Here is a 26,367-nt window from a genome sequence, read left to right as displayed (position 1 = left end):
GTAAATGGAGAGGGGGGGGAACTTCACATATGATTAGAGGCACTTTCCTCTCCGTCCAGCCTGCAGGTACAGAGAAAAACAGCCTGAGCCACAGATCAAAATAAGTGCCAGTTTTGGTATTTTCAGATGACATTCTTCATTTGCTTCTCCATTCCAAAATACCTAGGTTTAATACAACACATTTTGCAGAAGACGCAGCAGTAACTCTTGCCTGTAACAGGCCAGAAGTGCCTCCATCTGAAGCCCAGACTGCAGGTGGCAGGCCTTGGTACCATTTTTACCTTATAGAAACATATTTTCAATCTTCCTTTGATAAAACAGTTTTCAGAACCCCCAGCTGGGGGAGGGGGGTCATAGGATTCAACAGAAGCCCTGTCGCCCTAGTGAGATTTGCCTCTACTGTGCCAAGGTATTTCACCAAGACACCTCAGAGTCATGAGTGGAAAATTAAAATGGGAGGAGCTTGTGGCCCATAAAAGAGGAGCACACTTGCACCCCCTCTTAATCCTGGTGTGGGAAATATTTAGTCCTCCAGATGTTTTGGACTTGGATTCTCACCAGCCATACCCAACATGGCCACTTACGGGATTACAAGAGGTGAAGTCCTAAACACCCAGGAAGGGTAGGGTGATCAGCCTTTATCAAGGCAGTGCTGGCTAGGAAATTACAGAAGCCCTTTATTCTGTACCTTCTTCCTCCTCCTCTTGTGTGTCATGCTGTGAACTGGCGGTGGCGAGAAGCAGAAGGAGATCTAAACTCTTCTCTGTAGGGTTGTTTGTGTTACATACAGCACTGATGTTACCTGTCTGTCATGGGTTTGGAGGGAAAGTTCCATCCTATGGGGAGTGGAAGGCGGGACATCAGGAGGAGGGGCTGTACTGTATATATATGTGGAGCGTGTGTGGAGAAGTTTAGAAGAAGAAGCTGGAGGAGAGCTGAGAGAAGAAGCTGGTGTGGGAGTCTGTGTGTCAGACAGGGTACTACTGTGTGTCAGTCAGTACCAACCTGATAGGTTCAGGTGTCTTTATGGGTAGCCAGAACTGATAGGTTCAGGGTCTGTGCTTTATTTAAAGGTGTTCTGTGTGAACCCAAACTGGTGTATGTATGATTGAGACTAAGCCACGTTACTGTATCTTATTCACTTGATCATTTTATTTTCCCTGTGTGTTAATTAAATAAACCTTATTCCTTTATTTGTTAAAAATCCATCCCTGGTCTGTGTGACTTCTTATAGGGAATGGTTGGTGGCAGCTTAGTGAAACTGTGGCATATCCCAGTAGGTCTGGGTTTGTCACATTGATTGGTGTCCAGCGTGTGGGATACGACTGATCCAGTTGTCCAGTGGTCCAGCAAAGCCTTGGCAAGTGTGCCCAGAGCAAGGAGGGTCTAGTCAGGGACAATCTGAGAGCGCGTAGGTAATCTTCTAGGCTTACCTCACGGGGAGGTAGGCTAGTGGAAGAACGTGTGACCTCAGATTGGTGGGACTAGATTAGGGAGCTCTGAGGCAACCTGTTTTGGCGGGAAAAAAGCTGAGGCAAAGCTGAGTGAAGTAGCAGTGATCTAGCCTGTCTGCTGAGAGGCCTAGCAGAGGGGGGTGGACTCTGGCTGGCAACAGTTGCAAGTTAGTGCTGAAGAACAGCAGCAATCTATAGAAGGCTGGTTCTGAGGCAAAAGAGAAAAAAAAAAGTGGTCGCTTTATTTTGAGGCTTGACTTTTGAAAGCAGCCTGTTCTGGGGGGGGATTATGCCCTTGACTCGAAGCCAAATGGCAGAAATGGGTGAAGTGAGGGAACCCCAGGTGGACCAAGGTTCTGAGGATGAATTTGGCTCAGTGCAGGATGAGAGCACGGGAGAACAGAACCCAGAACTCAGAAAAATACTCATAGCCCAACAGCATGAACTGAGGGTGAGGGAAATGGAGGAAAGATTAGAGAGAGAAAGAATGGCGTTGGAAAGGGAAAAGGAAGAGAAACAGGAAAGGGAAAGAGAGAAACAAAGGCAATTTGAAATAGAGAGAATGGAAAGAGAAGAAAGATTGGAGAGAGAGAAAATGGCGTTTGAGTTAAGAAAATTGGAACTGATGAATCAGAACAATAATAACAATAGAGATTCTGAGGTGGGCCAATTGTCTAAAACTGACCTGAAGAAATTCCCTGTATACCACAAGGGAGATTGCCCTGAGGTGTTCTTTTCCCTCGTGGAAAGAGCGTTTGTGGACTTCTCAGTAAGGGAAACTGAGAAGATGACCATCATGCGATCTTTAATCAGTGGCAGCCTGGCAGAAGTATATGCAGAGATGCCAGAGGAATTGCTGAGAGATTTCGCAGAGTTTAAAAAGCTGGTGTTTGCCAGACATGGGATAAATGCGGAACAGCTGAGGCAGAGATTCAGGTCACTCACAAAGAAACCAGAGCAGACTTTTACCCAAGTGGGGGCCCAACTGGTGAGGTTGCTAGAGAAATGGCTGTCGCAGGAGGGGACAGAGACCTTCCAGCAGCTCAAAGACCTGATAGCGCTGGAACAGTTTTATTCAGTCCTGCATGGGGAACTGAAGTTCCAGGTGAGGGAAAGGAAACCAAAATCTGTGGCAGAAGCAGCAGAGATCGCAGATTTTATTTCCCAAATAAGAAAGCCCTTAGGTGAGGGGAAATCTATAGGTAAACCTAAAGAAACCTACAGCAAGTACTCTCAGGGACCAGGGAAAAACCAGCAAGTGGGAGGGGCCCATGGTGAAGGGAAGCCCTCAGACACGAAACCAAGACCTCAGATTTTGGAGGGAAAACCAAAACAAGATGAGAAAGACTCAAAATACAGCAGAAAATGTTATTTCTGTCAAGGAAAGGGCCATCTAATCTCAGAGTGTGAGAAATTAAAGCAGCTAAAAGGAAATATGCCTCATGATTTGAGTGGAACCAAGCCAAAAGCTGTGTTCTGTGTCCAGAAAGAGCAAAGCTCCTTGTCACTGAGGGAGCCTGTTGCCATGGCTACTCAATCTGGAACAGTTACATCTGCTGATCAGGCTGAGGAAAATGGTCCTCTTGTGGAGGTCAAGCGCTGCTTACTAGTGAGAACAGATTCGCAGTTGTTTGAAACCGCAGGAGTGGACGTAGGAATACTTGACCATCAGTATCGGGGGCTAAGGGATACTTGTTCCCAGGTGACCCTGTGCCATCCAGACATTATTCCTGGGGAGTATATCATCCCGAATGAGAGCATGAAGGTGGCAGGGATTGAGGGACAGGTGATCTCGCTGCCAGTAGCTGAGGTACCTGTGAACTTTCAAGGCTGGAGGGGAGTTTGGCGGCTAGCGATTTCATCGACTCTGCCAGCAGCCGTGCTCGTGGGAAATGACCTGGCTGAACATGTGAAACGGGTGCTAGTGATTACACGCTCACAAGCTAACACAGGGACAGTTCAAGGGGGTATTGGAGAGCCCGAGACGGAAGCAGAGGGGAGTTCCGAAGCTGTGGGGGAAACCTTAACCACAGACAGCCGATTTGGCCAAGAGCAAAAGGCAGACGCCACTCTCCAAAAGTGTTTTGAACAGGTGACAGACGCTCAGCTAACACCTGAAACCCCAGTGAGATTTCGAGAGAAAATGGGAATTTTATATAGGGAGACCCTGAGGAATATCTCAAAAGGGGGAGATGGGATCAGAAGTCAGCTGGTGGTACCTGAAAAGTATCGCCCCATGATCTTAAAAAGGGGGCACTCTGACATGTTTGCTGCGCACTTAGGGGTGAACAAAACACAGCAGAGAATCACACAAAATTTTTACTGGCCTGAAATAGGGAAGCAGATCAAGGAGTTCTGTAAACAATGTGATGTGTGTCAGAGGCAGGGGAATAACCGTGACAGGACCAAAGCAAAGTTGTGCCCTTTGCCTGTGATTGACACTCCGTTCAAATGCATAGGGGTGGATATTGTGGGACCTTTGCCCGAGGCCACAAAGAGGGGGAACCGGTTCATTCTCACCATTGTGGACCATGCCACGAGGTACCCTGAAGCCATTCCCTTGACTAACATTGAAACTAACACAGTGGCAGATGCCTTGGTGGGGTATAAGTCCAGGATGGGATTTGCCTCAGAAATAATCACAGATTTGGGCGCATCGTTTACATCGAAGCTCATGAAACGGTTATGGCAAATCTGTGGAATTAAACACAAGGAAACCACTGCCTATCACCCTGAAAGTAATGGGTTAACGGAGAAGTTCAATGGGACTCTAATGCGCATGATTAGGGCTTACTTGGCAGAGAATCCAAACAATTGGGACCAGAAGCTGCAATCCCTTTTGTTTGCTTATCGATCAGTGCCACAAGCCAGTACCGGGTTCAGTCCGTTTGAACTTTTGTTTGGGAGGAGGGTGAAAGGGCCACTTGATTTAATCAAACAAAATTGGGAGCAGATCACCCAGGATGACCCACAAGACGTTGTGACATATATAGACACCTTGATGAATGACCTAAAGAGAAACCTAGAGCTAGCAGCAGAAAACCTGCAAGCTCAAAAGGTCAGAAAGAAAGCTTGGGATGACCAGGAAGGCAGGGAGAGGCACTTTAACCCAGGGGAGGAAGTGCTGTGGCCTAGGCCCTGCAAAGAGAGCAAGTGGCAGCTGGGTATCCCAGAAACAAAATATTTGGGTCACATGGTAGGGGGAGGAGTGATCAAACCCCTAGAGGCCAAGATAGAAGCAGTTCGTGATTGGCCTAGACCCAACACCAAGAAAAAAGTCAAATCATTTCTTGGGTTGGTGGGCTACTACAGAAAGTTCATCCCGAGGTTTAGCGAGATTGCGGCTCCGCTGACCGATCTGACGAGGAAGAAGACTGATGACTGCATCCCGTGGACCAGCGACTGTGAGGAGGCGTTCCAGAGGTTGAAGGAGGCCCTCATCAACTATCCAGTGCTGCGTGCTCCAGACTTCGACCGGGAGTTCATCATCTACACCGATGCGTCTAACAGCGGGGTAGGAGCAGTTCTTTGCCAGGAGGATGAGAATGGTGACCAGCATCCAGTGTCCTACCTGAGTAGGAAACTCCAGAAAGGTGAGAGACATTTGGCAACCGTGGAAAAGGAGTGCCTGGCCATAGTCTACGCGATCCAGAAGGCCAAGCCTTACATCTGGGGAAGACATTTTGTTCTGTGCACTGACCATTCACCACTGCAATGGTTAAAGACAATGAAAACCCACAATAGTAAACTTATGAGGTGGGCTTTAAACCTGCAAGACTATGACTTTGAAGTGAAGGTGGTCAGAGGGTCAGTGAACTGTGTTGCTGACGCCTTGTCAAGAAGACCCGAAGAATGAAGACGGCGAAAGAAACATGGACTATGTATATATTTTGGTGACCAAAGGTCAAATGTACTTGTTTATTACACATGTTTGGTTTGTATGAATAAAGGTAACTTGATGTATTGTAAATGGTAAATGTTTAAATGCTTAATTGATATGTTTATCCTAGAGTAAGTATGGTATTGTATGTTAATGTATAACTGTTTTTGTATGTTTTGGATCCAGGTTGTTTTTTTGGAGAAAAGCACTTTAGCTTTCCCCCTACAAAACAACTTATAAAGAGGGGAGGTGTTACATACAGCACTGATGTTACCTGTCTGTCATGGGTTTGGAGGGAAAGTTCCATCCTATGGGGAGTGGAAGGCGGGACATCAGGAGGAGGGGCTGTACTGTATATATATGTGGAGCGTGTGTGGAGAAGTTTAGAAGAAGAAGCTGGAGGAGAGCTGAGAGAAGAAGCTGGTGTGGGAGTCTGTGTGTCAGACAGGGTACTACTGTGTGTCAGTCAGTACCAACCTGATAGGTTCAGGTGTCTTTATGGGTAGCCAGAACTGATAGGTTCAGGGTCTGTGCTTTATTTAAAGGTGTTCTGTGTGAACCCAAACTGGTGTATGTATGATTGAGACTAAGCCACGTTACTGTATCTTATTCACTTGATCATTTTATTTTCCCTGTGTGTTAATTAAATAAACCTTATTCCTTTATTTGTTAAAAATCCATCCCTGGTCTGTGTGACTTCTTATAGGGAATGGTTGGTGGCAGCTTAGTGAAACTGTGGCATATCCCAGTAGGTCTGGGTTTGTCACAGTTTGGTATACAGGTTCATTCCCGGCTGAGCTACTGTTGGATTGGGGACATAGTTGCATTGTGTTTGTGTGACTGCTGGGATGTGTGCTAGGTGTGCATCTGCATCATCATGAATTCAGTAGAGATCCTGGGTTTTTTTTTAAGGAGAAGGGGGGTGTAAAAATATTTTGTATGAATGCATTCATAAACAAATAACTAATTCTGTATGGCTGTAGGAACAGGACCTGGGTTGGCGGACCCTGGTGGTGTTTTTGAGGATGCTACAGAGGGTTGTTGCTACAGCCAGTCTGAGCGTAAGGTGAAATGAGGCAGCTATTTCAAGGAGCAGCTTTGGGGCGGGGAAAAAAATAAAAGGGCAGGAAATTGATGAGAATCTATGGTGAAATTGTCTTATTTTGTACTGTGAGAAACGAGGAGAAATCCTCATGGGATATTCTGTCTTATGTACTTAAAGAACGTGGCTACATTGAATAACACACAGTTACTCCAAGGAGAGGGCATTTGACCTTTTTTGAAATTTTTGTGCTGTTTGCTTTTCCTCTCACACTGCGACTGAGCATGTTGGACGGAGACGCCATTCTAGGAGCCAAAGCAGCAGTCTGTCTCCCCCACATCCCCAGCATAATTAAAACATAGGATTGCTTTGTTTACCTCCATCCCAGGAAGGAGTTCTGTATAACTCAGAAGCTGGTTTGCCACATGGAGAGCTTTGCCTGTCCTTAGCAAAGGCATTCTTTGCATCCCGAGATAATTAAAGGTATCAAGACTTTCAGAATTATACAGTAGCCAGTCTGCTTATTTTATAGGTGATAGATAATCTCTCCCTCTTATCACAACAATACACTCACAACAAAAAGCATGCTGATCACCACAATCACCCATCTCCTGAATAGGACAAAAGCTGATCCCACAGCTATAAATACTCAACTATCCAAACAAACTGCCCCAGAGCACAGGCGGAGTTCTGACTCCAGTCCTCTGATGATGCCGGCCACAGAGACTGTTGTTAGGAAGAACAAACTTCAGAACACAGCCAAAGAGCCCGAAAAAAACCAAAACAACCATCAGATCCCAGATGTGAAAGCCTCTGAGTATACATTGCTTATTCTGTGTTTTTCTTGGTGTTGGAAAAAAAAATCTCAAATCCAGGTTGAAAAATTATTTTTGTTCCTTAAGACTGGGGAAGTAACCAGTGGGCGTTTATGGATGGTTTCTTACTGTATAGCACGATGTCCCTACAAAAGAGCCGTGTGATCGCCTGTGAAATGTGCAATGCAGCAAGAATCACAGATGTTTTTCCATCTAATATCTCCCAAATGCTGCTTCTCCAGAACCACCCTCAGGATGCATTATTTTAAAGGGGAAAGAAAATCAAGTACATTCCAGGAAATGGATTTCAGAAAACCCACACACTGTTAGCTTTTTTTTTTTTTCCCCTGCTCATCCTGTTTGGTCTTCAAAGTGGTGGCAGCATCTTTGTTTCATACATACGCATCACCCTCATTCTGTACTGGTTTTTTTTTTTCTTTCTCTCTTTTTTTTTCTCTCTCTCTCCAGCCATCTGAACTGTTGGGAGCAGGCAGGAAAATGAGTGGAGGGCAGTACATTTTGTAGTGTGACGCCTACACAGCCAGGCATTCAGTGAAGCAGATTAATTTCGATCCGTCATGTGGTGGTCAGTGCTGAAACACAGATGCTCCTTGTGACTCGCCCCATCACCGGGCTCCTGAAAACGTTCCAGAAATTCAGGCAGCTGGTATGCTGATCCAAATCAACAAATCAAGGGTAGCGGTTTTCGCCAGGAACAGGTCTTTTGTAAAATCAAGGGATCCTTCCATTAAGCTACACACAAAATATTGTGCCTTACAAAAGAGAAAGTTCCCTATTTACTGTTGGTAGGAAAACCCTTCTGGCTGCTCTGAGGCTTGTAGACTCAGAAGCAGCAGGAGAATTTGGGAGTAGGAAGAGAGGTCACCCTAACCCCTGCTAATCAAAAAGTCACTACATCATTGATTCTGAGGTGACACTGATCAAATATGGGACACCATACTGATGACGAGGAACCTGGAGTCAGATATTTGATAGGGCATTCTGAACCACTATATGAATTTCATCTACTTTGTCTTAGCAGTTTCTGGCCTTGTACAACTTTACTTTTGTCCATTCTTTCCTCCAATTTTCTTTCCCTTGATTCTTCGTTTTGTGCCGAATTCCTTGTTCCCTTGGACCACTCCATCTCCCATTTCCTTTCCTAGGTCCCCTCTGGTTCCCTAAGCCAGCCTGCTTTCCTCCCTACGCCCTCTCCTCCTCTTTTTCTCCTAGATCTCTTCTGCAATGTAATGCTCTTTCCTTACATGTAACCAATGAACTTTTAGAATGTGAAACTGACATTTCATCTACATTTCATTAAAATATAATGAAATATTACTAAAATACTGTATAATCGTCTTTAAGGTGCCACGTGCTTTCTACTTTTGTTTATTTGGATTTTACCTCATATACTCTTTCCTTAGACCACCCTGCGTACCTTGCCTTCCCCTAGGACTAGTGCTTCTGAAACGTTGGCATCCAAAGATCCATCACTATGGGTTGTTTTCCTTGGGCTTGGGAGGTGGGGGGCATGGAGGGGAGAAACTTTCTGCAGCAAAATGTTGTGAACAGGACCTAAGGAGTGGGCGGACTTCAGGTCTGCAGGAAAGAGAGACCTATGTGGCAACTAAGTTTAGAAAAGGAAAAAAAAGAATCCCTCTGAAATTTGTCATTAAAGTTGAATTTACTGTGTTTCCCCAAAAATAAGACATGCTCCCAAAAATGCATTAGTGCTTATTTTCAGGGGATGTTTTATTTTATAGTCATGTTATCTTCTTCTGGTTGCTGCACAATGTTGCACAATGATGGAGGGCGGGGTTTCACTTAACTGGGGCTTATTTTGGGGGTAGGGCTTATATTACAAGCATCCTGAAAAACCATACTAGGGCTTATTTTCAGATTAGGTCTTATTTTCGGGGAAACAAGGTATATACCATGCATAAATGATGTACTGTATCCTGGTTCAAATATCATCTCAAGGGTGACCTTTGTAGGCAAGACAGTACTCTGAACTTTATTATTTCTGCAACGTAGGGACAATAACATTGACCCACTGGGCAGCACTTCATTTGACAGCCAACACAGTGTAGTGCATAGAGTGATACATTTGTGACTCAAGAGACCTAGGTTTGAAATTTCCATGGAAACACTTGTCCATTGGGGGTAGCACTACTAAACAACAACAATATTTTATGTCATCAAGTCAATTCTGACTTACAGTGACCCTTTTTGGGGTTTTCCAGGTAGGAAATATTCAGAAGTGATTTACCATTCCCTTCTTCTGGAGACATCCCGGGAAAGTGCAGCTTGCCCAAGGCCATGCAGGTTGGCTGTATTCGCAAGAGGCTCAGTTGGGAATTGAACTCCCAACCTCTGGCTCCACAGCCAGATAGATACCTAACTTACTGAGCAATCAAGCCAGCTACACTAGTAAAACTACTCCTTAAATATCTCACCTTCTTTGAAAACCCCATTAGGATACCAATACATCAGCAGCAACTTGGCAACACATAACAGAATTATGGCTGCACTGCTTAATTGCTCCACTGGTTAGATTAATTAAGGGAAAGAATAATTAATAGAGCACCCCCACATTAAACGAACAGCATTTTGTAATATATTATTTTTAATTTAAGTACAGTAAGAAGGATAGCAGCAGCAAGCACCACCTTAAAGAAAAACCGCTTTCTTCTCTTATGTAGAAATGGTCCTCCTCTTAGAACTGCAGAGCTGGGAAGGAGCCTATGGATCACTGGCTCCAGTCGTTGTCAGGGAAGCACCACTTAGCAGACTAGAAATACTTGTGATTTGCCCCTGCTACTCCAGTGGGCTTAGCCACAGAGGAAGAAAAATTCCTTCCTTTGCAACCACCATGGAAATGCAGTGGACTGATGTAGGAGTTTCTGAAGGATCCACCCCTCTATTGCCGGCCGAGTCGATGGATGACATGGAATTCCTGATGTTCTGGCTACTGGGTGAATTGTAAAATACAAGGCTGGATTAATTAGCTATAACACTTGTATGATTAATTGATAAAGATGTATTTTTAATGGTGTTACAGCCCTAGTAAATGTAACTGAGACAATGCTTAGGAGGCTCTTTGAACACTCGAAAGGTGCTGTGTAAACGCTTAATAAAACTAAATGTTCGTGGCGTGTGGAATTAAGGTCATACTGATGGTTTGATAGCCTCTAAAAATATGGACAGGGAAGGTTGGAAATGGGGTGAGAGATGGTTCCTGGCCCCAGAAAACAAAAGTTCTGTGATACTTTATTTTATTTAAAGCTTTTATTATTCCACTCTTCGGATGGAAAAGGTCCAGAGTAATGCCCAGATCAATAAAAACGAGACAGTGCCTGCCCGCAGGTTTATAATTTGGAAAGACACAACCAAAAGGAAAGAAGAAAACGAAAGGAGTAAAGAGGAAAAAGGAAAGCAAAGCAAGAAAAACCAAGTATTTTCTCTTAATACTATATGGATCTTATAACAGTTAGGAGTGATGAACCTTGAAGTTTTCAGGTTTTATCATGACCGGCCGGAATGGAATTTACGTTTTTGTTTATTACTGGTTCTATCTTACCTTTCCTCCAAAAAGCTAAAGGGGCACATGTGGTTTCCCATCTCCCATCTTCTCAACAGTCTTGTGAAATAGATTTGGAGACAGAGTGGGGTGGGGACAAACTTTATCCAGTGAATTTCGCAAGCAGGAGATTTAAACCCAAATTTCCCGAGACTTAAACACAAGACTCTCTATTGGACCACACTCTGCCCCTATTCAAATATTACATGTATGTGCAAACCAAACGTGTGAGCAAGGCTTTGGAGCCAGCCATACCGTTAGGTAACATGAGGCAACCACCTCAAGCAGCCTTCATGACTATATGTCAAGAATGGAGCTCCAATGGTTAGTTATCTAATTCAGTTTATTGGACAAAATCCTGTTAGAGTTCATGTGTGCATAACTTGCCTTGGCTAATTTTGGCTAATTGTTGAGATGTCAGAACATTTCTGTTGCATGCCTGGACCTGTGTCTGACTGTCTAAGCTGAGATGCTCCTGGGAACCTCACCAGCTAGCCAAAATTAGCTGTGGCAAGTTACGAAAAGCTTACATGAATGCCACTAGGATCTCAAGCATTTAATTATTATTGATTAAGTGATTTTAATTGATTAAACAATATCTTTCCACAATGCCATGGAAAGATAAAGGTACTTGCACAATTAATGTCTCAGGTGCCAAAATAACTTGACCATGCTCCCCATTTCAGGAAGCAAAGTGCCTTATGTGCAAGCCTACAGGTTCCCACAGAGTAGGTACATCCTTAACAGCACATATCAACTAATGCCTCCTTCATATAACCATGTATGTTGTGCAAACGCTTAGAAAAAGGAAGTGCAGAGTGGTGGTTGTGGGTTTTTTGGGCTGTTTCGCCATGTTCTGAAGGTTGTTCTTCCTGATGTTTCGCCGGTCTCTGTGGCCGGCATCTTCAGAGGATAGGTGTCAGAATTATGTCTGTGCTCTGGTGCAGTTTGTTTGGATACTTAAGTATTTATAGCTGTGGGATCAGCTTTTGTCCTATGCAGGAGATGGGTGATTGTGGTGATCAGCATGTTTTTTGGTGTGGGTATATTGTTGTGATAAGTGGGAGAGATTATCTGTCACTGTGATTGATGGGTGTTGTTAGCTGGTCTTTTGTGTGCAGTGATCACCGGTTCTTATAGCTGGGTAGAGTTCATTGACCTTTTGCAGGCTGTACTTTTCAGTCCTGGGAGCCAGGCTTCGTTGAGTTTTAAACTTTCTTCTTTTTTGTTCAAGCTCTGCTGGTGTTTGTGAATTTCAATTGCTTCCCTGTTCAGTCTAACATAATGATTGCTGGTGTTGTCCAGTACTTCAGTATTTTGAAAATGAATTTCCACCTTGTTTTAGGGAATGTTCACCTACTGCCGATTTTTCCGGTTGTTTTAGTCTGCAGTGTCTCTCATGTTCTTTGATTCTGGTGTGGATGCTGCATTTTGTGGTTCCAATATATACCTGGCCACAACTACAAGGTATCTGGTATACTCCTGCAGTGGTGAGGGGGTCCCTTTTGTCCTTTGCTGACGGTAACATTTGTTGTATTTTTGTGGTGGGCTTCAATACTGTTTGTAGGTTGTGTTTTTTCAAAAGTTTCCCCAAAACAACCATCAGATCCCAGCCGTGAAAGCCTTCAAGAATACAGAGAAGTGTAGAATCTTTCATACATTTTGCAGTCCCTACTTATGCGTAGGTTAGTGGTCACATGGCTTCTTTTCCAAAAGACAACCGTCTGTCTGAAGGGCTGCCAGAGGACGGCTTTCTTTTTTTAGGTGTCGGCTATTTGAAGAGCTGTCCAGTCCAAGCCTTAACTGAAAGTTAAAGAGCCAGAAGGAGGAGCATAAGGGACCTTGAAATTTGGACCTGGGCAGCAGATCAGAAGGTTACCTGCTCATAGTCTTCCATTTGGGTGAGACGTTCTATGATTGTGCCTAATGTACTAAAATACTTTAATTTTGTCTGGAAGTTGAGTCATGGCAACTGGACTTCTTTCTTGTAGGGATGAAACATTTTGCTGTTCATCCAAGTAGCTTCTTCCAGACAACCACACCTGGATGACTGAGAATCTTCACAGATATCTTGCTGCACTTTAATTTTACTTCTCTCCCTAAAACACACACAACACACACACACACACACAGAGAGAGAGAGAGAGAGAGAGAGAGTTATGCAAATGGCAGTCATCTTGCATGCTTTCTCGGTGATGTGTGCCCTCTTTTTTTTTTAATCATGTGTAAATTGCCTGTGCTAGCGTCATTTCCAGTCATGGTGAAAGGTTGGTCTGTACAGCCATACCTGACTGGTCGGGGGCACTCCTCGAAGACCTTCCGAGGGCCTATTTGACATTTTGCAGGAAATATAACATCTGAACATGGCTTCCATTAAAGTGAGACTAGGTGACAGTTGCAAGGTGTGTGTAAACACGAATTCTCCTGGAAGGAAAAGCAAGGAGGAGTAGAACAGCCGCTAGAGGGAGCCCGAGGCTGAAGGAAGAGGAGTAGGGCGGTCCACTCTGGGACGCTGGGGGGACGGTTCTCCACTGAGCTCGCTCCCCTTGTCTACCTGTAGGGCAGGGAGCCAAGAATGTGCGGAATCTGATCTCATCCCAGCCAAAGACAAACACACCCCGCCGCAGTACCTAGAGCTGGGCTGTACCATCCTGCTTGGAACAGAGGGGTGATGGCAGGGAGCTGGGCTTGAAATGGGAGGAAGTTAACTAACCCCTGCTGTGCTTGCAAAGCCTTTAGGCAAAAGTGACTGGGCCGCACATGCATGCCGGTTTTGTTTGCTGCATAGCTTTTGAGGTTGTTATAACAACTATCTGTATAGTAGTGAAATGCTGGCAATTCAGGACCTAGGAAGGATAAGCTTCCTTCCTTATTTTCTTCATGTGACTGGTGTGCGTTAAGAAATCGCATACCTATTAAAACAGCTTTACAGTTACCACTTTATATATGTAAGGATTTGTTTGTTTTCATAGTATGTTTAGGAAGGGAGGAAATGGGCCGTTGAGAAAGGCGGGGGGGGCAGAACTGCAAGGGGTGCAAAAGTGGGTCCCCATGTAGGGAGAAAGGCATCTGTCGTCTACAAACATTTAGAATTATTTTAATGTAGGCTGGTTAAATACCTGTGCTGGGAAAAATGTGGTAGAGTCCTAGCATAGGAGAATAGACTGTGTCACTTTGTTGTTGTTGTTGTTGTTGTTATATGCCATCAAGTTGCCTCTAACATATTTAGTTATTCAATTTGTATGCCACCCATCTGGCTTTCAAGGCCACTCTGGGTGGTTCACAGCATAATAGATCACAATAATACATTAAATAATAATGACAGAACCATAATAACAATACAGAAAATTTAATAAACATATCCGTCAATTAAACTTAAAAGAGAGATAGCATAAAAAACCATTCATAACAACAATTAATAAAAACAAGATGGTGGAATTGATAACAAGAGCTGAAGGAACCTCTGTGCTCTGCTGATGAAATGCCTGTCTAAACAGCCATGTTTTCAGAGATTTCTTGAAGATCCCCACTGAAGTGGACGGGTGAATTTCAGACAGGAGTTTGTTCGAAAGATGGGGAGCAACAGTGGGGAAGGATTGCTTCCTGGTCCTCTCCCAACGGGACTTCCTCAGGGTCAGTGGCCTCAACAGTCCAGCCTGGGATGACTGAATGCATCAGGCAGATGCCATTGGAAGAAGGCGTTCTGCCAGGTATCAAGGTTCCAAACCGTTTTAGGGCCTTTTGTGTCAGCGTTGTCACTTTGAAGCTGGCACAGAAATGAAAGAGTTTCAAAACATCGTGTTCCAAACAGCTCTTGTAAATTTAAGTCCTGTGCATTCCTTTATGGAGTCAATTCATCTCATATTTGGTCCTGGTACCTTCAACTTTTCCCAGCCTTTATGTCATTTCCAGTGTGTCTTGCCTTCTCATAATGTGCCCAAAGTATGACAGTCTCAGTTTAATTCTTTTTACTTCCAGAGAAAATTCAGGCTTGAATTGATCTAGGACTCGTTCATCTTTCTGCCAGTCTAGAGTATCTGCAGACCTCTCCTCCAGCACCACATTTAAAACAAATCACTTTTTTTTCCTGTCAGCTTTCTTTACTGTCCAGCTTTCACACCCATACATGGTGACTGAGAATACAAGAATGTGGATCAACTTGGCCTTGGTCTCCAGTGACACATCCCTACATTTGATGACCTCTCCTACAGTAATTCCTTCATTGTTACCTTTCTGAGTCTCAGTCTTCTGAAGTCTTGGCTGTAGTCTCCAAAGTATGTATATGTTGTATCACTTCAGGGAGGCATTTTTCAACTATTTCCCAATGTGTAGAACAAACCAACAAAACCACCTGTCACATAATATAGAAGATAAAAATGAGATGACTAGAGAAATCTTTGCTTCTAGTATTCCTACAGTATTTTTCTTGATGCCAAAACAACATTCAGACATAGAATGTCTACATCCTAAAAGGTATCACTCCACTGCACTTTCCACCTCATTCTGCTGCCTATGTAAACCAGGCCCACACTGTGCAAAAAGACAGCATATAGCTCACTTCAATCTGAATCAACTGCCCTCTCAGTCTACCCCCTCATTATGTGCAGAAGGAGATGGTAGAATTTTGGATTGTAATATTTCAGACTGCAGTGGGGAAATAAGTGACCTGTTTTTCAGTGTAAGTCAACAACAACAACACCCAGCTTTATTCATGTAACAAATTCACTCATCAGTACAGTATATAGCCCTTTCCTGCAAGTAGTTTTGGAAGTGATCTGCAGTTAGAAATATGCCCCCCTTCCTGTCTGAAGTAGTCCAGCCCATGAGTCAGTTTTTCCCTCCAAAGTTTAAAGCTTCTTATTTCCAAAATTCAGTTAGAGCTATATAAGTGAATACATGGAGCTAACAGTGGGACTAAGATCATGGCCCCATCACCATCACATCCTGGGAAATAGAAGGGGAAGATACGGAGGCAGTGATAGATTTTACTTTCTTGGGCTCCATGATCACTGCAGATGGGGATAGCAGCCACGAAATTAAAATACACTTGCTTCTTGGGAGGACAGCGATGACAAACCTCGACAGCATCTTAAAAAGCAGAGACATCACCCTTCCGACAAAAGTCTGCATAGTCAAAGCTATGGTTTTTCTAATAACAATGTATGAAAGTGAGAGCTGGACCATAAAGAAGGCTGACCACCAAAGAACTGATGCTTTTGAATTGTGGTGCTGGAGGAGGCTCTCGAGAGTCCCCTAGACTGCAAGGAGATCAAACTTATCCGTTCTGAAGGAAATCAACTCTGAATGTTCACTGGAAGGGCAGATCCTGAAGCTGAGGATCCAATACTTTGGCCATCTCATGAGAAGAGAAGACTCCCTGGAAAAGACCCTGATGTTGGGAAAGTGTGAGGGCAAGAGGAGAAGGGGATGACAGAGGATGAGATGGTTGGACAGTGTCACCGAAGCTGCCAACATGAATTTGACCCAATTTCGGGAGGCAGTGGAAGATAGGAGGGCCTGGTGTGCTTTTGCCCATGGGGTCACGAAGAGTCAGACACGACTTAATGACTAAACAACAAAAACCTTGGGATGGTTGCTGTTATATACTCCCTTGTTACTTCTGACATACTGAACTCCTATGAATTAATAACTTCTGAAACATCCTATCATTAACAGCACTGCTCAGTTTTTGCAAACTCAAGGCCATGGCTTCCTCTATTAAGTCAATCTATCTCTTAATAAATCTACTACAGTACGTACTTTTCTCACTGTTTTCTGCTTTTCCTAACATGACTGCCTTTTCTAGTAACTCTTGTTTTCTTGTAATGTGTTCGAAGTATGATAGTCTTGGGTTAGTTCTTTTTAACTTCTGAGAGTTCAGGCTTGGTAGATCCCATTTCTGGTTGCCTGTGGAAGTTGTAATGTTCTCACATTATATTTCAAATACAGTAAATCTGTTCTGCTGCCCCGTCAGCTTTCTTTACTGACCTGCATTCATATCCATATATAGTAACTTGGAATAGAATAGCATGGGTGACCTTGGCCTTGGTCTCCATGATACTTCCTTACTGTTAAAGGTTTCTTCCAGTTCTTTCATGGGTCTGTTTCAAGTCTGTCTTTTTCTGATTTCTTGAGTGGAGTCTCAATTTCAGTTGTTTAGGTAAGATGTGGAAAATCTTAACGCTTTTGATTTCCTGATTTTCAATAATAAAGCCATTATTTTCATCTTCTTAATGTTCAAATGTAATTCTGTGGTTCCACTTCTTTAACTTTCACCAGGAATTATTTCAAGTCATTGTTTTCCACCAGTAATGTGGTACTATCTGCTTACCTGACATGATTAATGTTTCTTTTACTAATTTTCACTCCTCCTTCATCTGAATCTAACCTTACTTTCTATATTAATATATTCAGATAAGGAGGTAAAAATATATCTTTGTCTGACACCTTTGCCTATGGGAAACCATTATTTTTCTCCATCTTCTGTCTTACCAGTATCTTATTTAGAGTGTAAGTTGTTTATCAAGACAATCAAATGTCTTCATAAACACATTTCTTTTAGAATACTCTGTAACTTTTCATGAGCCATATAGTCAAAGGCTTAACTATAATCTACTCTGTTTCCCTGAAAATAAGACCTAATCTGAAAAGAAGCTCTAGTATGATTTTTCAGGATGCTCATAATATACCATATTTTCCATGTATAAGACTATACTTTTGTCTAAAATCTTTAGACAAAAAATTGAGGGTCGTCTTATACACGGACGTAAGCTGAGGAGAAAAAACTAGTGGAGGGGAAAGCAGGCATCCTGCAGACCTTTGATCTCTGCTTTCCCCTCCACTTGCTAAGCCTTAGCAAAAGGAAAGCAGGGATCAAAGTGCTGCAGGATAACCTTGATCCCTGCTTTCCCCTCTGTTTGCGAAGTCCCATGGGGCTTAGCAAAAGGAGAGGGGAAGGATCAAAACAATCCCGTGGCTGTATAAGGGGAAAGGGAGCAAAATAGTTGTGCAATTGTGGAATTTCTTTGATCCCTTTCCCCCTCCTTTTGCTAAGCCACACGGGGCTTAGCACAAAGGGAGAAAGCAGGGATCAAAGCCATCCTGCAGCACTTCGATCCTTTTTACCCTACATTTGCTAAGCCCCACTTAGATTTCTTAATTTTGGGTTAGAAAAGTTTGGGGGCGTCTTATACATGGAAAAATACAGTAATCCCTACCCCAAAATACCCCCCCCCAGTTAAGTGAAACCCTGCCCTCCACCATTGTGCAGCAACCAGAAGATGACATGGCTGTATTTGTATAAATATAGATTGTTGTATGTGAAAAAAAATTCCCTGAAAATAAGCCCTAATGTGTTTTTTTGGAGCAAAAATAAATATAATGTCTTCTTTTTGGGGAAACACGGTATTGAGTTGACAGCTATTTTCTTTTAGTGATTATTTGGTATGTTCCAGTAGCCAATGTATATTTGTAGTATGATATTATGATTTATAGTGCTTCTTCCTTTTCTCAACACATCTTGAATATCTGGCATTTCTTGATCCCTCTAAGGTCTTTGTTCCGTCTTGAACATCACTTTGTCTGCATGGAAAATTAATGTGATGGTTGTATAGTTACTGCAGTCTTTGGCATCTCCTTTATTTGGAATAGGAATCTGTATTGAACGTTTCCAATCTTTGACCCATTGAATTGTTTTCCATATTTGTTTGCATAGTCTTGTTAGGATTTTTACAGATTCAGTCTCTGTAGCTTGAAATGGCTGTATTTATATTATATTTGTTCTGGGTGATTTACTTTTTTAAATCATAGTGAGAGCAACTTTCACTTCACTTTCTAAAATGGCAGATTTTTCATCAAAAGGTGTTTCTCCAAAGATATCTATCACTCTTGCATGTTGTCTGAATAGTTCTTTAATATGTTTCCTTTTTTAAATTTTATCGTCACACAAAAAAATTCCCCTGCTGATCTTTCAGCATCCCCACTTTAGGTTTCAATTTCCATTTGGTTTCTTGGATTTTGTGGTAGCGATCCCTTGTTTTTCCTTTTTTGTTGTCCTGTTTCTTTGCAAATATTATTATAATAGTTTTGATTGTCCTAATGTGTAAATCATTGAAAAGTCGCATTTAGGATTCCAGCCCTGTTGCATTACCTTTTTACTTTTGCTTCTTGTCTATCATTAACTATTTTAAGATTTTCATTCATCAGTGCTTTTGTTTTATTTTGACTGTGGGAATAGTTCTTTTGCATTCTTCTCTGATAATATTGCTGATGTGAATTCACAATTCTGGTTCAAAGAAAGCTGAATTTAGTAATACAGATTTTTTTTCTTCTCATGGTCTTAGAACTGTGCAGAAATATTATTTCAATTAGTATATTTTGGTTCTATGATTAGTTCAGTGTTCTTCAGCATTACTCTAATTTTTTATACTAGCAGTTCATGGTCTGTACCAAAATCTGCTCCTGATTTTGTTTTGGCAGAGAGAATACAGCTTTTCTGTCTTATTAACATGTGCAGCATATTCAATGAACTGGGTGCATACACCAAGGAATACTAGTTCCTCTTGCGTCCTGTGGACAAAGAGGCAATGGGTGTACAAATAAGTAATATCTGACATTAATCACAACTTCATGGTAGAAGAGTTACACTGTATGAAATTTTTTTAAAAAAAAACCTGTCCTAGTTATTGTTAGTGTAAACCGTTCAGGATCATCTGACTCACAATAGTTGTCTGAACTAAAGAGTTTGACCTAAACCCGTGCTTAATCTGGGCTGGAATAAAGGGAGGGCGTTTTGTTTTTCTCATCTGATGCCGCAAGTGGTCAATAGGGGAGTTCATCATGAGTTTAGATTTGCTTTTGAATGTGTGTCCTCATCGTTTAGGAGGGATGATGATGATGATGATGATGGGGCTTTGTGGGTGGCCTCTTCGTGTGTGGCGCGCTCGCATTTATTAACGCATGGACGATAATACCGAGCGTGTCTTCCCCGTATCTCCGCTGCTTCTTTATCCACAGGTGTGGTGGGAGAGGGAGGAACCAGTTCTTCTGTATTTGGTGTGTGGATGCGCGCCGTTTATTGAGGCTGCTTGCACGTGTTAATCGTGCGTGCGTGTGTGTCCTTTCCGTGGGCGGCTGTGGTAGGAACCCAGACGCGCTGCCCGCACCCTCCTGGTGAACTTTAGGTAGAGAGCGTTGGGTGAAGGACGGGCTTAATTTGTTCCTCAAGCGCTGAAGCGCGCACCCGTGCCCCCACCGTCAGTGTGGAAAATAGGAATAAGGGCGATTGCTCCCTGAGCGTGCGAAGAGTGTCTTTCTTCCTCTGGTGACGGCAGTCGCCCTTCGCCCATCTGGGATGACTTAAGAAGGAATTCCAGCTCAAGTGTGTGTGTTTGTGTGTGTGTGTAAACTTGATCTCCCTCCCACCCCTTTTGCTCCCTGACCCTACAAGTGGCGCCTGGGCGTGCATGCACACGTTCCGCCCGCCGGTGGCGAGGCAAGGGTTAAAAGGTGGGGCCCCTCCCTTCCCATTCTCTCTTTGCTCCGAAGGTTGATTCGCCGCCGCCGCCGCCTGAGTGTCTTCGGTTTTGCCCAACTCTTGGAGCGGGGCAGTTTCTGGGAGCTGGAGGTCTCTCCCGCCCCCGCTTGCGACTCTGGATCGGCCTCGGCCCTCCCTTGGAGGGAGTCGGCCTCGGTGTGGGGGAGACGGAGGTGAGCTGGGGACTGGGGGGGGCGCCGGTGGGGAGCTCAGGGGCACCAAAGTTCGTAAAAAGTCCCCGGGGAGCGGCTTCCTTGGTGTGGGGCGGGTCCGGCTTTTTCCACCCGCTCTTTCACAATCGGTTGCTTTCCCCTCCGAACGGGAGAGGTTTTCCTCCAAAGCATATTCCGACACCCCCCCCACACACACACCCGTCTCTCTGCTTTGTTTCCTGGTTAGTCGAGCCGCCCGGCGGAGGAGCTCTCTGTACCCCCCTCCCCGGGACGCTTTCCTCATCCATCTGGATTGGGTTGTTTTCCCCCATACTTGAATCGAACTGGTGTTTCCTATGGGGCAGCTGCGCTTCCAAACTCGGGGAGAGGCTGAGGGTGTTATACTGAGATGCAGCTTAAGGTGCAGCCAAGTTCAGCGAGGGTGGGGAGGAGGAGCTGGCTGGGTTTCTAGGGAAAAATCTGCGCCTGCGATCTCCTACCGTGCTTGTTTTCTAGAATTGGGGTTCCCTGTTTTGGATGGAGGATGTGCGCTTTCGGCTTTAATTGGTGACTGAGCCATTCTATCCTGTTCTTGGAAAATCTTGGGTAGCGAGGTGAAGAATGCTAATTAAATATATTTTATAGTCTCTTGTGTGTTAAGAGAGTGTGTGATCAGAAGAAGGACACCTAAATACAGGTGTTGTTCTCTTCATCCTTCATTCATATTTAAAATGAGCTGCAGGTATCCTAAATGCCCGACTGCTTCAGCATTTATAATGTAATGCTGGTGTAATAAGCTTAATTACATCAATATTAATTTTATGGGTAGCTGGCATAGCATAGTGGCCGTAGACGCTGGACTATGATTCATAAAGTCAGTCCCCCATTTGAGTCATTGCTATGTCATGAACTTGCCCTCTGACACACACACACACACACTCTCTCTCTTTGCTCCCCCTTTACCAGCCACCTCCATTTGCAAGAGGAAGCTAGATAATACCTGTCTTACCTGGTTGTGATAAAGCAATAGTGAGTAACTTGTTGCCCTCCTGGTGGACTTCCATTAGCCGTGACAGGGCTTGCTGTGGTTGATGGTAGTTGGAAGCCAGCTACATCTGGAGAGCCAGGGTTTCCTACTTTTGGGTGAAGGGGTAAGAAATGTTTGAAATATTTGTACATTTAATATAAATATGACGTATACGTTCTAGTCTGAAACATACATTTCTGTACATTCAGATGTTCACCTCAAAGCCTTCCATGCAGGATGCTATCCTTCCCATCCTATCAGTGTAGAAAACTGAGGATTAGTAATATCCCATTACTGCATTCTATATCCATTTAATGAGTTAATAGTTTAAATAGGATCACGGACTGATTCATCGTTGCTAAATAATTGAGTGGTTAAAGGGTGATGGATTAGAATTGGGAAACCCTGATTCAAATCCCATGGCTGACGATCCATTTGCCACCCCCCCAACCAGACCTACCTCACAGGGTTCTTATGAGGATAGATGCAGGGGAAGAGAACCATGTATCCTGCCCTGAAAATACAGCAGAAAAGGTCTTTGGGCACCCATGTGGTAACAGCTATGAAAGAAGGGTCTTCTCCGTGATTGCCTCCAGGTTATAGAAGTCCCATCCAGGAGAGGGTAGGCTAGCCTCTTCCCAAATGTCCCGATGCCCTAAACAAACACGCTTTTGTTCAGATAGTACCCTGGCACACCCAGATGGTATACCCAGTGTGGTGTAGTGGATAGAGTGACGGACTAGTACTCTGGAGAACATGGTTTGAGTCTCTGCTCAGTCATGGGAACTCATTGGAGGAACAGAACTGGTAAAACCACTCCTTAAGTACCTCATTTACCTTGAAAGCCTTGTTAGGGTCACCATAAGTCAGTTCCAACTTGAGGGCACAGAACACCAGCAGCAGCAGCAACAACAACAACAACAAACTCTGGCAGCTAGGTGAGTTTTAGTTGAAGGGAATGCTTTATCCTTTTGTAGATATATTTCCGTCTCTTTTGTCTTTTCATTGTATTAATTTGAATTTCATTGGTGCTCACTGACTTGGGTGACATTTCTAGGCAAAAAGATGGGATATAAAGGTAAACAAATGGGGAAAAATTTGGGGTCTTGTAAATAAAGGAATGGGGAAGACGCTGAGCCTCTGATTGAGAAACAGCAAAACATGTTTGGGAATTTTTCTTTGTAGCATTTGCCAGCACAAAACGTTGAGGCAATTCCTTTTAACAACTGAACTTGATTAAAAAATTGGAATGTGTAGATTTGACTCAAAGGCTTGGGGGCGGGGGGGAGAGAGTTAGGCACAACCTTGGAGTTAAACCCTGGAAACACGGAGAATGCTTGAAATAATTTACTGCGTAAGAAGCCTGAAGCATAAGCCAGCTTGGAGATATATAGTTTGAAACTTCGTTGCCCATGTACTGTGTGAAAGCTGCCCAGTCGCTTGGTGGTATATCACTAGACCGCCAGGGACATGATCATCAAATTCTGCTGCTTGCAAGGCGTCCAGAGTTCGGAGAAAAACTTGACTGCAGGCCAGGGCTTCTTGAATGGGTGTTCCACTCTGAGGAATGATTCCGAATCTGGAAATGAATGGTTATAGAGAGGCAAGATGGAGGGTGGGTGGCGAGTTTGCAGGAAATTGCTACCTTGCTGACTCTGGGGAAAATGTGTCCTGTCCTGCCCAATTTGACTCTCTTGTCTGGGGATTGATTAGGTGAACCTTTCCCTCAGGCTGCCAGCCAACGATGACGTTACCCAGGTGTTGCAAGGATTTCCGGGGAGGGGCTCCACCTGCTGAACTTTGCCCATTGATTGCAAGCCCAGCTCTTAAAACGCCTTCCACTTTCAGATTCACTACTTTTTTTGAGTTCTCCTTTTCCAGTTGTTTCTTGCAAGACTGGATCAATGGCAAAATTTTTCAGTCTTTTCGTCAGGTCTGTGCTCAAATCCTAGTGTGGCTATCTTGAAGTCTCCTTCGCCCCTCCTCCGATGCAAAAGGGGAATTATAGCAACTTGCTAATTTATGGGACCATAAAGGGGAACGCAGTGGATAAGAACTCCTCCCCACTCAGTGGAGTGAGAAAAATTAATTCTCTCTCTCTTTTAGTATGGTTGGTAGCCTATGCTTGGCTGATTATAGTCTACGTGCCCATGTTATGAAAGTACCGGGCTTCTTTTTTATTTCTCTTGAGTCCCAAATTGCCTCCATTTTAACTTTGATTGTAGGGGGTTTGGCAACCTGCGACCCTCAAACTGCACACAGCCCCTAGCTTGATTTCATGGAACCCACAGCCTAATTTTAAAAAAAGCCTTCAGCAAGCAATCCGTTTAGGCTTCTGTGAGAGCACTCTGTCTTTTCCCTGCAGCCTGCTAAAGAAAGAAGGAAAAGTGGGGAGAGAAAAGGGGATAATAGAGAACTGGAGGAGGAGAAAATGAAAATGAAAAAAAAGGGGGGGGCAGCTTGCCTTTTTGACCTTGCTAGCTGCATATGTTGCTCCTTACTCCTGACAGATTATAGCCGGCTAGCCAAGAGGATGTGGCTTTCAACAACAAGAACAAGAACAAAAAGTTTGGTCCATCCCTTCCTTTCAGGGACAGCTCATTCTGCCCAGAGTTCTCTGCAAGAATAAAAAGTCAGGATGGGTGCCCTACCAGGTGAAGTGTCTGTCTGGATGGATTGGGGGGGGGGGGAAGCGGTTTCACACAAGGTCTTCCCTGTGTCCTGGATCCAAAAGGAGGTCTCTGTCTCTTTTCTCCAAAGGTCTTTCACAACAGAGCAACTTCTGCCAAGCAACGAGATGTGTAGAGACAGGTTTAGTTTATATTGTGTGCGCTCAGTGCTCCACTTTGGTCTCTAGGAACAGGTTGCTGTTTTCCTTCCCCCCCCACACACACACTTTTTTTTTAACTGAAAGGCTCATGCAACAGCTCTGTCTTCTGTCCCAGCTCACAGAAATCACCTTACTTTTCCACTCCCCAAGAACAGGCAGCCAGCAGTGGCTGGGGAGTGGTGGAGACGAAGGTGTTGACACTAAACAGTCACGGGAAAGGAATGGACTGCACAGCCTGGGCTGGGGGTTGGGGAACCGGGAAGGAGTATTGTCAGCAGCAGGCAGCCTGCGCTCCCGTTCCCCTTCTGTTTCTACCTTGTTACACTACTAGGGTATAGACAGTGGGACTGAGTTTCTCACAGGTACATAGACGTCTTTATTCTTCATGTGCACACATGTGTAGGTGTGTGCAAGAGAGATAGTCTTAGTTGTCTGCATTCCTATTTGAATACAGCATTAAAAACTGGGCTTGTGTGTGTCACGAGAATTTTAGCAGGCTAAATTCGCATTTGGCTACAGAAAGTGTGTGAGAGTTTTAACTGTCTTCAATTTACACTTGGCAGTGCTCTGTGTGGGTGGCACACACAGAGAGAGAGAGAGAGAGAGCTTGGTGAATGTTATGGGACCAGGAGGAAGAATCTTTGGTGAATGGCCAGCTGGACTTTGAGCCCGCAGAAAATGTAGGGAATTCCAAGCTGCTTGCGGCTGTTCTACCTGACATGGATGTCGTTCTTACTGTGATGCGTAGCGCAGCCGGGCAGAGCTCTGTTGTGGCTGAGATTAGTTACGTAACTGGGGAGGTTTCCTGACTGGGCTGCTCCCGCCCCTCTACCACCGAGGCCTCAGCAGCTGGGTTTGGCCTTGATCTGGTCTCGCGGAGCAGCAGCTGTGGGATTTGGCCTCGGCTCAAAAATGTGGAGAGAGCTGGCCAGCTGTCTTGCTGCCCCCAGACTTCCCATTGTGGATGGTCTGTGGACTTGGCTGGTTGGCAGAAGGAGGGCCAGCAGAGCTGGGAGTGGGCCAGTGGATGGCTTGTCCCTGACTCCTATGGGGGACACTGGCTTCATGGCACACCCAGGGAGGAAAGAGAACCAATAGTGTAGCTTTAGACAGGTGCAACACACTTTTTTTTCTTTAGATAGCTCTTGTTTGTTTGTTTGTTATTTAAAATATTTTGCCCCACCTTTTTCCTCTTCCCCACCCACCTGCTTTAATAACCAGAACTGTTCTCTATCAAATCCCTAAATTGTATCTGTCAGTATAACAATATTACTCCACATATGCAGCTGCATTTTTCAAGTGAGAGTGCTGCCATGAAAGCATTCAGATAGACAAGCCATACATTTAAAAGCATATTTAGCCAATTAGAGACGAAATCAAAATAGATGAAACCTACTGGCTAAATGCACCCTCCATATTCAGGAGGCAGAATTCCTGTAACCAGTAGTTCTGATAGGAGGGGGCAACTAAATGGGGGATGATAGGTTTTGTTCTCCTTGGCTTGCATACTTCCCTGGGGTATCTTGCTAGCCACTGTTTTAAGACAAAGCACTATACTAAACCAGCGCTTCCCACCTGTCACGGCCCTCCAGATTTTGTTGCACCACAATTGCCATCATCCACGGCCACTGACTGTGCTAGCTGGAGGAGCTGATGGGAGTTGTAATCCAGCAGGACCCTGGTTGAGAAAGCCCAAGTTAGATGGGTCCCTACTTTGATCCTGCCCAGGCTGTGTGTGTGTGTGTGTGTGTGTGTGTGTGTGTTTGTTTGTTTGTTTGTTTGTTTGTTTCATTTCTTCCCACAGGAACTCGAAGATAGAACACCATAATAGTCACAATTAAAACCACTGTAAAATATAATTCCAAAAAGCAATTAGACACATAATATTAAAAAAACCTCACACACAATTAAAAACACATTTTAAATTAAGTTTTTTAAAAAAACAGCTCTCTGTATTCAATGAATGTAGCATTCCTAAAACCCCCAGCTTGTGCAAGTCACTTAAAATCCTGCCTGAAAAGGAAGGTCTTTGCTTGCCAACTGATGGATAAG

The 26,367-nt window shown here is 44.0% G+C and overlaps 2 protein-coding genes across 8 annotated transcripts in view; both read left to right on the top strand.

Moving 5' to 3' along the window:
- Window positions 1-26,367, top strand: part of CCDC120 (coiled-coil domain containing 120) — a 52,463-nt gene that overhangs the window by 12,133 nt on the left and 13,963 nt on the right. Inside the window, exon 1 of one of the 7 annotated variants that reach the window (XM_078386497.1) lies at window positions 20,294-20,479. The exons of the other annotated variants lie outside the window; for them this stretch is intronic. The gene's annotated coding sequence lies outside the window, so the exon portion shown is untranslated. Of the gene's footprint in view, window positions 1-20,293; window positions 20,480-26,367 lie in introns of those variants that run through there. 7 annotated transcript variants of the gene reach the window in all.
- Window positions 774-19,420, top strand: LOC144587097 (uncharacterized). Its single transcript, XM_078386495.1, has 2 exons — window positions 774-1,946; window positions 1,980-19,420. Exons 1-2 carry the CDS (start codon window positions 1,744-1,746, stop codon window positions 5,308-5,310), a joined length of 3,534 nt encoding a protein of 1,177 aa, XP_078242621.1. The 5' UTR covers window positions 774-1,743; the 3' UTR covers window positions 5,311-19,420.

This window comes from Pogona vitticeps, chromosome 2, assembly GCF_051106095.1.
Source record: "Pogona vitticeps strain Pit_001003342236 chromosome 2, PviZW2.1, whole genome shotgun sequence".
Classification (NCBI taxonomy): domain Eukaryota; kingdom Metazoa; phylum Chordata; class Lepidosauria; order Squamata; family Agamidae; genus Pogona; species Pogona vitticeps.
Note: the sequence above shows the minus strand (reverse complement) of the source record. Positions and strands in the feature narration are given on the sequence as shown.

Coding starts and splice junctions, on each gene's coding strand:
- LOC144587097 (XM_078386495.1), top strand. CDS start 1,744: ATGCCCTTGACTCGAAGCCAAATGGCAGAAATGGGTGAAGTGAGGGAA. Junction 1,947..1,979: donor TTAGAGAGAGAAAGAATGGC/GTTGGAAAGGGA, acceptor GAAACAGGAAAG/GGAAAGAGAGAAACAAAGGC.